This window comes from Pelophylax lessonae (genome assembly GCF_965119305.1).
Source record: "Pelophylax lessonae genome assembly, chromosome: 12".
Classification (NCBI taxonomy): Eukaryota; Metazoa; Chordata; class Amphibia; order Anura; family Ranidae; genus Pelophylax; species Pelophylax lessonae.
This window is the reverse complement of record NC_138779.1, coordinates 138,191,043-138,206,418: the sequence shown is the minus strand read 5'-3', so window position 1 is coordinate 138,206,418 and position 15,376 is coordinate 138,191,043. Positions and strand designations below refer to the sequence as shown.

At 47.3% G+C, this 15,376-nt stretch overlaps 1 protein-coding gene across 1 annotated transcript in view; it reads right to left on the bottom strand.

Annotated features, from left to right (window-relative positions):
• LOC309568919 (uncharacterized protein) overlaps positions 1-2,102 on the bottom strand; it is a gene marked incomplete at both ends in the record, with an annotated part of 34,382 nt that extends 32,280 nt beyond the window's left edge. Inside the window, one exon of the mRNA XM_082274692.1 lies at positions 1,667-2,102. Within this exon, the coding sequence (XP_082130818.1) occupies positions 1,667-2,102 (436 nt within the window). The remainder of the gene's footprint in view (positions 1-1,666) is intronic.
• Between the last annotated feature and the right edge of the window lie 13,274 nt (positions 2,103-15,376).

Genomic DNA, 15,376 nt, shown 5'->3' with positions numbered 1-15,376 from the left:
ATTAGTGGTGCACTGGCCCTTTAAATTTCAATGCAGCGGCGCGTGCGCGCCCTAGGGGCGGGGCCGCGTGCGCCGGGAGGAGGAAGGAACCCGGCGTGTACCGAGCGGCCGAGATGACGGGACCCGGCGGGTAAGTAGAGCAGATGCGGGGGAACAGCGCTCACGGTCGGGGACGATGACCGGAGCGCTGCAGCCTGCGGGACGCCTCGAGTGCTCCGGGGAAGCCACGGGACCCGGAGCACTCGGCGGCGTTACACAGAGTCTCTATTGTGATAGCGAAGATAATCGGGGAAAGTGGACAGCCTTGTCTAGTGCCTTTTCGAATATGGAATGAGGAAGAGTATTGCCCCGCATTTCAGCCAAAGGTGTGGAATATAATGAATGAAGCAATCCCTGAATATTAGGGCCGAAGCCCCATCTCTTCAGAAAAGCGAATATGTAGGCCCACAGGACTGAGTCGAAAGCCTTCTGGAGGTCAATCGAAAGGAGGTAGCCTTCTTGTTTGGTACCACTGTTCCATTGAGAGCAGGTGAGAGAAATTATGTTGCCCGTTAGGAGCGGATGATAGAAAGATATGATTGCCTGTCATATCTGATCTGTGCCTTGGCGACCTGGAATAAATCCAGCTTGGTCTGCATATGGAGGTAACAGGCAATGATGGAGGACAGTCTGTTCGCCAAAACTTAAGTGAGAATTTTGAGGTCGTTATTGATTAGTGATAAAGGGCACTAATTCGCAACATCGCTAGGGTCTTTTCCCGGTTTCGGTATAAGCGAGATGGTAGCCGCGTTAAGGTTGGGACCCAAACCATGTCCATCCCAGAGGGAGTTGAAGAAACGAGCCATATAAGGGGCGAGGAGGGTACCAAATTTTTTATAGTATAAATTCGAAAGACCATCAGGGCCAGGGGCCGAAGTAAGTTTCAGGGATTTAAGGACTGATTGAATTTCGGCTTCGGATATAGGTTTCTCCATTAGATTAGAGTGTTTGCGCTCCTTTCTCAAGTGCAGTCCTGTGAGGCTACTGCGCATGCTCGGAATTGCGATTGGCTGCTGGATCTGTCACGCTGGGATCCCCTGTCTGTCGGCGCCGGATGTACTGAGGAGCAGGGCGCCCTTCTGAAGCCGCCAGCCATCCTACCTAACGGTCTCTCCGCTCACCAGGTGTCTCCCTGAGGAACAGAACACCTTCCTGAAGCCGCTGTCCATCCTATTATCTGGTCTCTTGGCCCTCCAGACATCTCCCTCCTTCACCATCCCCTGCACCACTTCTTGGAGCCACAAACATCCAGCCGTGGACCCATGTGTTCCTACAGACCACCTAACAGATGAGATATTTTATACTGTTTTAAATGTGAGCAGTTTTCCTGTACCTGCCTTGCCCTTTTAATTAAACTGATAACACTTAGAGGCGCTCTGCTTTTTGTTTTTATTTCCACTTTCAGAGCTAACTTCTTTCTGCAGCTGAGCTGGCCCTGAGTGTCATCTATTTCAACCATCAACTACACCAGACTAATGACTATACATGAACTGCATACCCCTTGATGCTATATAGGTATGTGTGAAGCGCCAACTCCTATCCTGCCTCCTCTTTTGGATGGTGTAAGGGGATAAGTCTGCGAAGACCTGGATGGGAGAACCCTGTGTGGAAAGCTGTTCCACATTACGTATGAGTCTCATAACTTCCTCCATAACTGTGTAAACATGAGGCTTGACAATAATGTCCCGAGGGAGGCCATCAGCAAGTGATGACTGGTGGGCTCTGTGGGCCCTATCTACTTCCAGGCGGTTTTCAGAGATGTCTGGGATCAGTTCCCCCAGAAATACGCGGACGGCAGAGTGGACATCCTTGATGGATTCTGGGAGCCCCCGCATGCGAAAAGTATACCGTCTAGATCTATTCTCTAGAACATCTATGTTAGATGTTGCATAGTCAAGCTGGTCCTGCAGTTCCTGGATGCAGGATGACTTCTGATTCATCCATGCTATAGTCTGATCAGTCTTCTGTTCAACAGAGTCAATCCTTGATCCCAATTGAAGGATGTCCTGGTGGATGGAGGTAGTGATTTGTGTGGCAGTATGTGCCAGTCCCCTTGCTAGCATCTTTGAGAAAGAGGCCATCAGAGAAGCAAAGTCAGTTGGGCAGGGGGAGAGATCCTGTGCTGTATCACCTTGTCAGGGCTGTTAGTGTAGTCCCCCATAGGTGTCAGGGTAAAGTCTCCCAGGGATCGCTCCAACAGTGATTCTGTGTACACTGGGGATGGGTAGGGCTGTTCCCGGCACTCACAGTGATGGTAGTAGGGGTGCGCAGGAGAGAATCTGCCTGGCCTTGGTCTGCAATGGAATCAGCAGCAGCCGCTGGAGTACCTGCACCTCGCGGGTCTGATGCCTTCATGTTGTAGGCCCCAGACGTCCGCAGGCCTGGATCGATTTGGGACATAATGTGCCTTCTTGTCGGGGTGTCAGACATCTGTGGTGGAGCGGCGGGGGTTCCGAGTGCTGCGGGTGGTGTCAGAGAGATGTTCCGGACGATGCACGGTCTCTGCCAGGGCTAAAGTGGCTGAGGTGGTGCGGAGCTCCGAGATCAAGCCAGCATCTCGGAGCAGACATGCATGCGCACCCTCTATCTATTTTTTTTATTTCAAACTATTCCTCGCAAGCATTTCCTACTTCACATCACATCTCATGGACACCTGCTGGCTGCTTCCTGCCTTTTTCCACAGTACCCCATCAGGATTTGAGGCCCTTTCCCACCCAAAGTCTCTCCAAGCCTGTGAACTTCAGGTCCTGTGTTTGACTCCCTTGGAAAAGGGGGTCAATTTCCTTTAGTGAGCCTCCCTTCGGGTAATTATATGCAGAAAATTCCAGACAGGCCAAGGTGGGCTGTGTGTCTGAATAGACGCAAACAGCCCGGTTCGGGATCAAGCACAGATGAGTGCCTCCATTGGAAGCTGCTTCCTATGGGGGTACTCAGCTGGGGGGGGGGGGAGCCATGAGCACCAGCAGGGGACCCTAGAAGAGGAGTATCTGGGCTGCTCTGTGAAATACCATCACACAGAGCAGGTAAGCTATAACATGTTTGTTGTTTAAAAAAAAAAAAAAAAGAAAAGGAACCTTTACGATCTATTTAAAAATAGAAGGAGAGTGCATACAGCACTGCTAGGTTCCATTAGTTATTGCGATTGGCTGAGATAGCATGTTAGAAGTAGGGATGATCGAACTTTTCAAAAGTTTGGTTCGGCCAGAACATCCGAACTTCCCGAAAGTTCGGCCCGGATTTCAGAACCCCATTGAAATCAATGGGACCCGAACTTCGGTAATTAAAAAAGATCATTTGGAAGCCCTAAAACCCAATAAATGCCCCTAAAAAATGCCTAGGGTTCTGGGTCATACCCCAGGGACTATTAATCACAGAAAAAAAAGTTCTTAAAAATTGTCATTTTTGATAGAGAGCCAATTATTGAAAAATTAAAAGAAAAAAAAAAGGCGTTTTTTTGGGCATTTTTTGGGGTCTTTTGAGGCAGGCAAAACATCTGAACTTGTGTATACGGGTATATATACACACATACTTATATGTATATATACACCTAGACATATATACGTGTGATAGTAGCAGAAATATATGCTTGCGCTAATGAAATCATTTACACTAATATGGCTCCGCTCCTATAACACCTATATATGTGTAAGTGTAAAATACATATAAGTATGTGTGTATATATACTACTATACACAAGTTCAGATGTTTTGCCTGCCTCCAAAAACCCCCAAAAAAATGCCTGCAACAACACACCTGGGCGTTTTGTTTTTTTTGACGCTGGCGTTTTTTTGGGCATTTTTTTGGGTTCTTTGGAGGCAGGCAAAACATCTGAACTTCTGTATAGGGATATATATATATATATACACACACGCACTTATATGTATTTTACACATATATAGGTGTGATAGGAGCGTAACTATATTGGTGTTAATTATTTCATTAGCGCAAGTAGTGTTTTCTGCTCCTTTCACACCTATATATGTGCAGGTGTATATATACATACATGGGTGTGTATATATACCCCCTATACACATGTTCAGATGTCATGCCTGACTCCAAACATGTCCTCAAAAAATCCCTATAAACGCCTGCAGCCAAAAAGCAGGCTGACCGGCGAGAAGCCATATTAGTGCACCGAATGTGACTTAAGAGAAACTATCTTTTCTCTATAGCGGTCACCCTGATATGGAAGGGTTTGGTCACCCTGCCATAGCAGTCAGTGTCAGTTCACCCTACACTACATTACGGTCACCCTGACACTTAACACTTTCCCTACAGAAACTAAATTTTTGCATCTAACTAAAGTGTAAAAGAGCACCCTAACTACACTAGATATCCCTTTCCTCACACTAATAAATGCTAAATGACACTTTTAAAGTAAAATTAACAGAACTGCTTCCACTCTCTTCCATGTCCCTGTATTACAATGCTAGGAATTTGGCGGGGGCTATCTTATATACTGGGGGGCGTATTCACTAATGATTGGCCTAGGGACCCCCTAGTCACTCCAATCACATTCCTAGCATTCTCCTGCCCCCTCAATTGGCTTTTCCTAATGGTTCTTGTCCAATCACAGGCTTTTAAAGCCCATTTCCTGGCCCATTGCATTTTGGTCAGTTCTGGTTGCCGAATTACAAACTTTTTCAACAAAAAGTTCTAAATTCGGCCGAACCTCGAACACCCAATGTTCTGGTCGAACCGATGGTCGACCCGAACCGTTCGATCATCCCTAGTTAGAAGTATTAACTGGATGGACAAGAATATAATGAAAATATAGCAGTAAAAATTGGGCCAGTAAAAACAAATGTACTAAATTACTAATTTAAACTCAAACTAAATTTGAGTCGTATATTCCCAATGGCTTCTCTCAAATGCCTTTCCCCACGTCAAGAGAGAGAAACAGAGAAGGCACTCGACTGATCACTACAAAGTAAATCACATTGAGAATTCTCAGAGTAGAATCAGAGGCTTTATATACTATAAAGTATCTCACAAACGTGAGTCCACCCCTCACATTTTTGTAAATATTTTATTAAACCTTTTCATGTGACAACACTGAAGAAATGACACATTGCTACAATGTAAAGTAGTGAGTGTACAGCTTGTATTACAGTGTAAATTTGCTGTCCCCTCAAAATAACTCAATACACAGCCATTAATGTCTAAACCGCTGGCAATAAAAGTGAGTACACCCCTAAGTGAAAATGTCCACATTGGGCCCTATTAGCTATTTTCCATCCCTGATGTCATGTAACTCATTAGTGTTACAAGGTCTCAGGTGTGAATGGGGAGAAGGTGTGTTAAGTTTGGTGTTATCGCTCTCACTCTCTCATACTGGTCTCTGGAAGTTCAACATGGCAAAGAACTCTCTAAGGATCTGAAAAAAATGATTGCTCTAAATAAAGATGGCCTAGGCTATAAGAAGATTGCCAAGACCCTGAGTGTTGCCAGCATTGCTGCAGAGGTTAAAGGGGTGGGGGGGGGGTCAGCCTGTCAGTGCTCAGACCATTTGCCGCACACTGCATTCAAATTGGTCTGCATGGCTGCCATCCAAGAAGGAAGCTTCTTCTAAAGATGATGCACAAGAAAGCCCGCAAACAGTTTTCTGAAGACAAGCAGACTAAGGACATGGATTATTGGAACCATGTCTTGTGGTCTGATGAGAGCATGATAACATTTTTTGGTTCAGATGGTGTCAAGCGTGTGTGGCGGTAACCAGGTGAGGAGTACTAAGACAAGTGTGTCTTTGGTGGTGGGAGTGTCATGGTCTGGGGCTACATGAGTGCTACCGGCACTGGGGAGCAACAGTTCATTGAGAGAGCCATGAATGCCAACATAACATGTGACATACTGAAGCAGAGCATGATCCCCTCCAAGATGACCACTGCCTTGCTAAAGAAGCTGAGGGTAAAGGTGATAGACTGGCCAAGCATGTCTCCAGACCTAAACCCTATTGCGCATCTGTGGGGCATCCTCAAACTGAACGTGGAAGAGTGCAAGACCTCTAACATCCACTAGCTCTGTGATGTCGTCATGGAGGAGTGGAAAATGACTCCAGTGGCAACCTGTGAACTCCATGCCCAAGAGGGTTAAGGTAGTGCTGGAAAATAATAGTGGTCACACAAAATATTGACACTTCTTGCCCAATTTAGACGTTTTCAATTAGGGGTGTACGCACTTTTGTTGCCAAGGGTTTAGACATTAATGGCTGTGTGTTGAGTTATTTTAGGGGGCAGCAAATTGACACTGTTATACATGCTGTGTACTCACTATTTTTTTTAAATCAAATGATTCTTTATTGAAAAAAAAGACATATAAGTGAATAAACAAGATAAAAATCCATGGGAACACAGCAGAACATAGAATTTCATAATATAAATGGGTACATCCAGCATAGGCAAGCAGGGCAAAAAGATTATAGACAAACATAATCAAGAGAAGGTTGCAAGTATATGACATGAGAAGGCAGTAGCGTACTCTGCATATTAGTGTCTTAGTACTCAAATACACGTTTCCGGAGCCTGCAGCCACCTGTCCCAAATGTTATTGAATTTGGTAGGGCAGCCTCGGTGAGTATATAATAGCTTCTTGTAGGGCACCATGTTGTTGACCTCTCGCAGCCAGTCGTTAAATGTGGGGGGTTTAACACCCATCTATTTATGTGCCACCATCTTTCTGGCAAGAAACAGTGTCTCATGGAGAAAGATGGTAGTGATCTTGTCTACGCTAGTATCGGGGAAGATTCCCAATAAACATGGCTTGGGGTGCAGCGACAGGGGGGAGCCAATAGTGTCGTGTAGGAATCTGACGACTTGCGTCCAGTATCCCTGTAGCTCTGGGCAGCTCCATATGAGATGGAAGAAAGTTTCTCGATCCAACTGGAACATGGGACATAGGTCTGAGGAGTCACATCTGTATCTTGCCGTCATGAGGGGGGTGAGGTAGGCGCGGTGGAGTATATATAGCTGGTTGAGGCGGTCGGACAGCTTGGGGGAAGCAAATTTACAGGTGTCAAGTGCATCGTTCCACTCATCATCTTCCAGTCTACCCACATCGTCCTCCCACCTAACTTTGAGGGCATATGCAAGTACTGCAGAGGCTGGCGTGTGTAACATGTCATATAGGATCGAAATAAGATGCTTAGGATCCGAGCTCTGAACAACTTCCAATATAGGAACTGGGGCAATGGCACTGAGTGGCTGGGGGAACTGTGATCGGAACACATGGCGGAGCTGAAGATAGCGGTAATGCATGTAGTCGGGCAGTCCGAATTGACTCTGTAAAGTGTCAAAAGTCTTAAGCGTGTCACGGTCGAGGATATGAGAGAGAAAACTGATGCCGAACTGGGCCCACACATGCGCATCCGGGATGGAATGGAATTCAAGGAGTAGGGTGTCATGCCATAGGGGCCTATGGTCGTGAAGTAGGGGAAGAGCCAGCTTAGCAGACACCGCATCCCAAATCCGTCTATAGTAGAATAGCATAGATTTACTATTGCCTCGTGTCTTGGCTCCACGGAGGCCTGTCACTACAATGGACAGCGGAGGCGTAGATGCAGGCATGCAAATGGGGGCCATGAGGGCCAGGAACCTCAACCTGTCAGTGTTGTTAAGGTGGAAGAGTTGTGAGAGCCGGGCCGCCAGATAGTAGAGATTGAAGTCAGGTAGCGACACCCCCCCCCCCCCAGGTCAGTGGGATTCTTAAGTTTTCGCCAGGAAAGTTTACATCTATTGGACCCCCAGATGAATGGCTTGAGGAGGGACTCTAGCTGAAGAAAATGCCTAAGAGGGAGGTAAGTTGGAGAGTGCCAGAGCACGTAAAGTAACTTAGGCAGGAGCACCATTTTCACCAGGTTAACCTGGTCCATCACTCCCAGGAGGAGACAGGCCCAGGTTTGGGTTTAAGCCTCAACCAGAGTAAACAGAGGTTGTAAGTTATCCTGGACATAATCCGCTTGGTGCAGCTGTCACCTGAACTCACAGATATTTAATACGATTCACCCTGAGTAAAGGAAGATCAGGGCTGACAGGGAATGAGGACACATCATCTATTGGTAGTATTTGGGACTTATCCCAATTCATTTTAAGGCCTGGAAAAGTGGCTGAATTCCTTAATTAGGGTTAAGGCGGTAAGTAGGGAGTTTCCCGGATCGGCAAAAAAATAACAGGGTATCATGGACATACATCCCAATTTTCTCTTTCAAATAGCCCACACAGAGGCCCCGTATACCCTGGTGTGCTCGCACTGCAATAGCCAGTGGCTCTGCCACTAGCGCTTACAGTAGGGGGGATAAGGAGCAGCCCTAGTGGGTACCCCTGCCAATAGGGAAACCATCCGACGTCCAACCATTGGCTAGGACGGAATCCATAACCCTCCAAACACTTCCAGAGGAACCCCCACTCAACCGAGTTGAAAGCCTTGGCGTGCACTCACTATTTTACATTGTAGCAAATTGTAATTTTTTTCAGTGTTGTCACATGAAAAGAAATAAAAAAATATTTACAAAAATGTGAGGGGTGTACTCACTTTTGTGAGATACTGTATATATAGCAGTACAAGCAGTACTAGCTCAAATATTCAAATTCTATTTAAAATTTGTTTGTGATATGTCAAAGAGTCCAGATTGTACAGGGAGTAAAAGAGACGTTTGGGATTTACAAAAACAATTTATCTGATGCTGAATCTGTCCTGTAGCTCTGCAGTGAGAACTGAGCTATCAGACATCGCTGATCGCTCAGTCCGCTGAAGCATGTTGCCTATAACTTACCTGTTCACAGTGCTGTTATGCATATCATGTAAAAAAAATGTTCCCATTGCCAAGGGATACCTTTGTATAAATGCCACATTGATGGATGTCTTTCTTGCTAAACTTGGTCTATTTTGAGATTTTGGACCTTATATCTGTACATGAATTGTGTACTGCTAAATTTCGACTTTGATTCAGTGGGTGTCTAGAGGAAAGCATTGTGCTCATATATAAACTGACTGTAGTTTTTAGAATGCTAAAAAAAAAAAAAAAGAAAAAACAGTTTGTACTCATTTTAGTGAATCTAATTAAAATGATGATTTTATGATACTGATGAAATTGCTAATGCCTGACCAAAAAGACACCAAGAATTTTATAATTACACCAGTGCACATGATAATGAATTTGTGTAGACTGGTACTGAGCTGGCACCGTGTTTTACCCCCTGTCCGAGTAAGCTTTTGCCTCTGTGTGTTAGTGTTCGAACAACGTGTCTTCACATAGAAGCCCGACCCCTCTGTTTCTGTGGTGTTCACTGCTGTCTGAGCATTCTCTTATTTTGTGTGTTGTTTGATCCTATCTTTGTTCTCTGTGTTTTCCCTCTTGCTGTGCATATTCCCTTTGGTTTCTGTCAGTGGATCCCTTTATTCCCTGTTGCCATTTGTGTCTTTCTCCACTTTGCTTCTTGTTCTTATTTGCCTACAGTCCTTTCTAGCTTGCTATGTCTCTCTCTCTCTACACCATTGCTCAGCATCCCCCACTCTCCTGCGTCTTACACTTGCTGCCTGTGTCCTTTTAAACTGGCATACTTTCCTAGCGAGCTGCTATAGGTTTCCATGTTCCTAGTCTCCTGTGCGTAGCCATGTCCTTCCAGCTTGCTATTTGGTTGCACTGTGCCCGCATGAGTGTGCTAGAGAGCCACAACTTGAGGGCTGCCTTCCAGCACAACATCCACACCTCCAGTGGCTCAGGTGAAGACAAGGTAGCTCCTTAGATCCTACAACTCTGGCACACCTACAATTGCGTTTGGTCACACTGATCCCGCATCTGTGAGAACCGGTACCTGGGTACACCTGTTTAGTTGTTCTATTGGCCCACTAGATCTTGAGTGTACAGTCCCAGGTGGTCTTTCCCTCGTGATACCAAGCAAGAGCTTATACATGTATCTCTCCTTATATCCATTGGTAACATTATTATATAACACTGTCTCTGTGCATATTTACTGCTAATACATACCTCCCAACTTTTTGGGATGGGAACGAGGGACACCAATTAGCAAAAGTATCTAGGCATAGCACACACCTGCTGCCACGCCGCGTTAAAGGAGAATTTTACAATAAAAATAGATCAGTTAAACCCACAAGTGCTTTTTTTTTTACCACTACTATGCCTTTATACTGGCTTTTGAAATTTACAAACGCAGAAATTTAGAAATTGAATGAAAGGTTTAGCACTGAAAAACACTTTTTGAAACTGAAAAAGTGCATGTCATATACAACTATATAGATCAGACAAAAATGGAGCACAAATGAGGTGGAAAGAAAGACAGAGGGACTTAGTTCGAAATCAAGGACGGTTTAGAGCGATTGCTAATAGCATCACATATTTTGAAAGCATTGACTTCATGTATGCTCCTTTCTGACAGCAACCATGTGTAGTTTTGAAATTAAAGTTTTGTGCACATTGCCAGCAGCAAAAGCATGTATTTACACACTCGTTGCAAAAGGGATTGCAGATATGTAAACCGTAGAGGCGCTTATGTGTGAACAAATGTCTTAACAGTAGATATCCTAATTAGAGTTGAGCGGACACCTGGATGTCCGTGTTCGGCGGGTTCGGCCGAACTTGGAAAAAAAGTCCGGGTCCGTGTGGACTTTTTCCGAACTTCACCCGGACACCGAACCCCATTGAAGTCAATGGGGACCCGAACTTTCAGGCACTAAAATGGCTCTAAAACACCAATGGAAAGGGCTAGAGTGCTGCAAAAAGCAGCAAAATGTAGTTAAGAGCATGGCAAGTGCTCTGCAAACAAATGTGGATAGGGAAATAACTTAAAACAACAAAAAAAAAAAAAAAAGAAAAATAAAACAATTTTCTTCATCTGTGAAGGACGAGGCCCATATGGAGTAGGAGGGAGGTTGAGGTGGCGGTTGATGTGGCGGTGTAGGTGGAAGCGGCGGTGGAGGGGGACGAGGTAGCCAACACTGCTTTTTTTCAGTCATTTTAAATTAGGGTACACCCCAAAAGAGTGAGAAAGATCAAAAATATAACAATGGCTGGGTAAGGTCGGTATGCATCTCTATTCTGCACAAGGTACGGAAAAGTCCTGTGGGATCCATGCCTGGTTCATTTTAATGAACGTGAGCTTGTCCACATTGTCTCTGGAGAGGCGGCTGCGCTTGTCTGTGATAACGCCCCCAGCCGTGTTAAATACACGTTCAGATAATACACTGGCTGCAGGGCACGCCAGCACCTCCAAGGCGTAAAGGGCAAGCTCAGGCCATGTCCCCAATTTGGAGACCCAGAAGTTGAAGGGGGCAGACCCGTCATTCACTACATGTAGGCGTGTGCACACATACTGCTCCACCATGTTGGTGAAATGCTGCCTCCTGCTAAGACGTTCCATATGAGCTGCTGGTGCTGCTGTTTGTTGTGGCGTGCTGACAAAGCTTTTCCACATTTCGGCCATGCTAACCCTGCCTTCTGAGGTGCTGGCGGGGCCCTGCGTTGGTGACCTCTTCCTCCTCCTCCTCTGCCTTGGCCTTGTGCTTCCACTGTGGCCCCGCTGTCAGGTGGGAATGCCAGCAGCATCGCGTCTACCAGCGTGCGCTTGTACTCGCGCATCTTGCGATCGCGCTCCAGTGAGTGAATTAAGGACGGTACGTTGTCCTTGTAACGGGGATCCAGCAGCGTGGCCACCCAGTAATCAGCACAAGTTAGAATGTGGGCAACTCGGCGGTCGTTGTGGAGACACTGCAGCATGTAATCGCTCATGTGTGCCAGGCTGCCCAGAGGAAACGAAAGGCTGTCCTCTGTGGGAGGTGTATCGTCTGTGTCCTCTGTATCCCCCCAGCCACGCACCAGTGAAGGCCATGAGCTGGCCTGGGTGCCACCCTGCTGTGAACATGGTTCCATCTCCTCCTCCTCATCCTCCAGAACTGTGCCCCTGCTGGACAATTGTGTCCCTGGCGTTTGTGTGTGCAGGAACCCACCCTCGGAGCCACTTGCGAATGACTGCCCTGAAAGCCTTGGAAATGTTACCTCTTCATCCTCCTTCTTCTCCTCCTCCTCATCCTGTGCCACATCCTTTTCCATCATCGCCCGAATCGTTTTTTGAAGGAGGCATAGAAGTGGGATAGTTAAGCTGACAACGGCGTCATCGGCACTGGCCATGTTGGTGGAGTACTCAAAACAGCGCAACAAGGCACACAGGTCTCGCATGGAGGCCCAGTTATTGGTGGTGAAGTGGTGCTGTTCCGCAGAGCGACTCACGCGTGCGTGCTGCAGCTGAAACTCCACAGTTTTTCCAGCATGTGCAAGGTGGAGTTCCACCTTGTGGGCACGTCACATATGAGGCGGTGAGTGGGAAGGCCGAAGTTACGCTGCAGCGCTGACAGGCGAGCAGCAGCAGGGTGAGAACGCCGAAAGTGCGCACAGACGGCCCGCACTTTCTGCAGCAGCTCTGACATATCGGGGTAATTTTTAAGGAACCTCTGCACCACCAAATTCAGCACATGCGCCAGGCAAGGGATGTGCGTCAAACCGGCTAGGCCCAGAGCTGCTATAAGATTTTGCCCGTTATCGCACACCACCAGGCCGGGCTTGAGGCTCGCTGGCAGCAACCACTCATTTGTCTGCTGTTCCATGCTCCTCCACAACGCCTGCGTGGTGTGTGGTTTTTTCCCCCAAACAGGCAAGTTTTAAAACTGCCTGCTGTCGTTTACCCCTGGCTGTGCTGAAGTTGGTGGTGAAGGTGTTACGCTGACCGGATGAGGAGGCAGTAGAGGATGAGGAAGCGGAGTAGGAGGAGTTAGGAACAGAAGGCAAACTGAAGCGCCCTGCAATCCTCGGTGGTGGAAGGACATGCGCCAAATTGCTATCCGCCTCAGGCCCATCCGCCACTGCATTTACCCAGTGTGCCGTTAGGGAGATATAATGCCCCTGACCGTGCTTACTAGTCCACGTATCGGTAGTTAGGTGGACCTTGCCACAGAGGGCATTGCGCAGTGCACACCTGATTTTTTTCCCCACTTGGTTGTGCAGGGAAGGGATGGCTTGCCTGGAAAAGTAGTGGTAGTGGTAGCTGGGCACGACGTACTGTGGGACAGCCACCGACATAAGACTTTTAAAACTGTGCGTCTCCACCAGACGGAATGACAGCATTTCAAAGGCCAAGAATTTTGAAATGCTGGCATTCAGGGCCAGGGATCGCGGGTGGGTAGGGGGGTACTTCCTTTTCCTCTGAAGTGTTTGGGAGATGGAAAGCTGAACGCTTCCACGGGACATTGTGGAGATGGTTGGTGACCCAGGTGGTGGTGTTACTGACAGATCGTCTGTTTGCGGGGTGGCAGGTGCCGGTATCACTACAGAGGTGGATGAAGAGGCCGCAGAAGAGGAAGCAGGAGGAGCCAGAGACCTTTCTTGGTTTTGAAGGTGTCTACTCCACTTCAGCTCGTGCTTTGCACTTAGATGCCTGACCATGCAAGTTGTGCTCAGGTTGAGAAGGTTTATGCCTCGCTTCAGGCTCTGATTGCACAGGGTGCAAACCACTCGTGTCCTGTCATCAGCACATTTTCTGAAGAACTTCCACGCTAGAGAACTCCTTTGAGCTGGCTTTGGTGCGCTCGGTCCCTTGCTGCGTTGGGCAGTAGCAGGCGTAGTGTCTAGGGCACGGCAGCTCCGCTTCTGCACCCTGCTCCCTCTTCTGCTGTGCTGGGGGCTCTGTGCGACCACCGCCTCTTCCTCCAAACTACTCAGGTCACCTGCATGACCTTCATTCCATGTGGGGTGGAGGACCTCATTGTCCTCCACATCATCTTCCACCCAGTCTTCACCCCTGCCCTCCTTGTCGGTCTCCACAATTCTGAGTGCCGCAGCAGTTGGCACCTGCGTTTCGTCATCATCGGAGACGTGCTGCGATGGTCCTTCCATGTACTCATCTTGAGAAATAAGTGGTTGGGCATCGCTGCACTCCATCTCTTCCACTTCTGGGGCAGGGCTAGGTGGATGGCCCTGGGAAACCCTGCTGACAGAGTCATCAAAAAGAAGAAGAGACTGCTGCATGACTTTGGGCTCAGACTGCTTGCCTGATTTGCAAGGGGGTGAGGTGAAAGACGGTTGGACATCGGCTGCAGGTGCCAACTCTGACCTTTCTGCAGTAGACTGGGTGGGAGACAATGTGAAGGAACTGGAGGCACTGTCAGCAGCAAACCAATCTACTATCGCCTCTACTTGTTCTCGCCTCAACACTTGTAGAGGCGCATGATGCCCTACCAAATACTGCTGCAGGTTCTGTTGCCTACTCACACTTGAGGAAGGTGTTTCACTTGTGCGTGTAGCTGGCACAGATCGACCACGTCCTCTCCTTGCAACAGGAGCTCTACCAGCAGCACCACGACCCAGGCCACGGCCCCTATTTGACGGTCTCCTCATATTTCTGTAATTTATGATCTTGCCCTAGAAAGGTGTTTATTGAATAGCGGAACAAAACAACAACAGTATCGCACGGGTGTATCTCACAGTCAAATATGCCAACTATGCCGTAATTAAAAATTTTTTTACCCGAAAAAGGTGTTTATTAAATAGCGGAATAGAAAAACAGTATACAAATACAACGGGTGTATCTCACAGTCAGATATGCAAAGTATGCCGCAATTACATTTTTTTCACCCCAAAAGGGTGTATATTGAATAGCGGAATAGAAAAAAGGATATAAAATGGTGTATTTCACACGTACAAACACAGACTAGGCCCCAATTACAATTTTTTGTACCCTAAAGGGAGGATGAGGAAGAGGAGTAGGAGGAGTTTGGAACAGGAGGCAAACTGAAGCACCCTGCAATCCTCGGTGGTGGAAGGACATGCGCCAAATTGCTATCCGCCTCAGGCCCATCCGCCACTGCATTTACCCAGTGTGCCGTTAGGGAGATATAATGCCCCTGACCGTGCTTACTAGTCCACGTATCGGTAGTTAGGTGGACCTTGCCACAGAGGGCGTTGCGCAGTGCACACCTGATTTTTTTCCCCACTTGGTTGTGCAGGGAAGGGATGGCTTGCCTGGAAAAGTAGTGGTGGCTGGGCACGACGTACTGTGGGACAGCCACCGACATAAGACTTTTAAAACTGTGCGTCTCCATCGGTGGAAGGAGATGCGCCAAACAAATTTAAAAGGTGTATCTCACACGTACCGATACAGACTATGCCGTAATTTAATTTTTTACACTCCAAAAGGTGTATATTGAATAGCGGAATAGAAAAAAATTTATAAAACGGTGTATCTCACACGTACAAACACAGACTAAGCCCCGATTACAATTTTTTGTACCCTAAAGACAGGATGAGGATGAGGAAGAGGAGTAGGAGGAGTTCGGA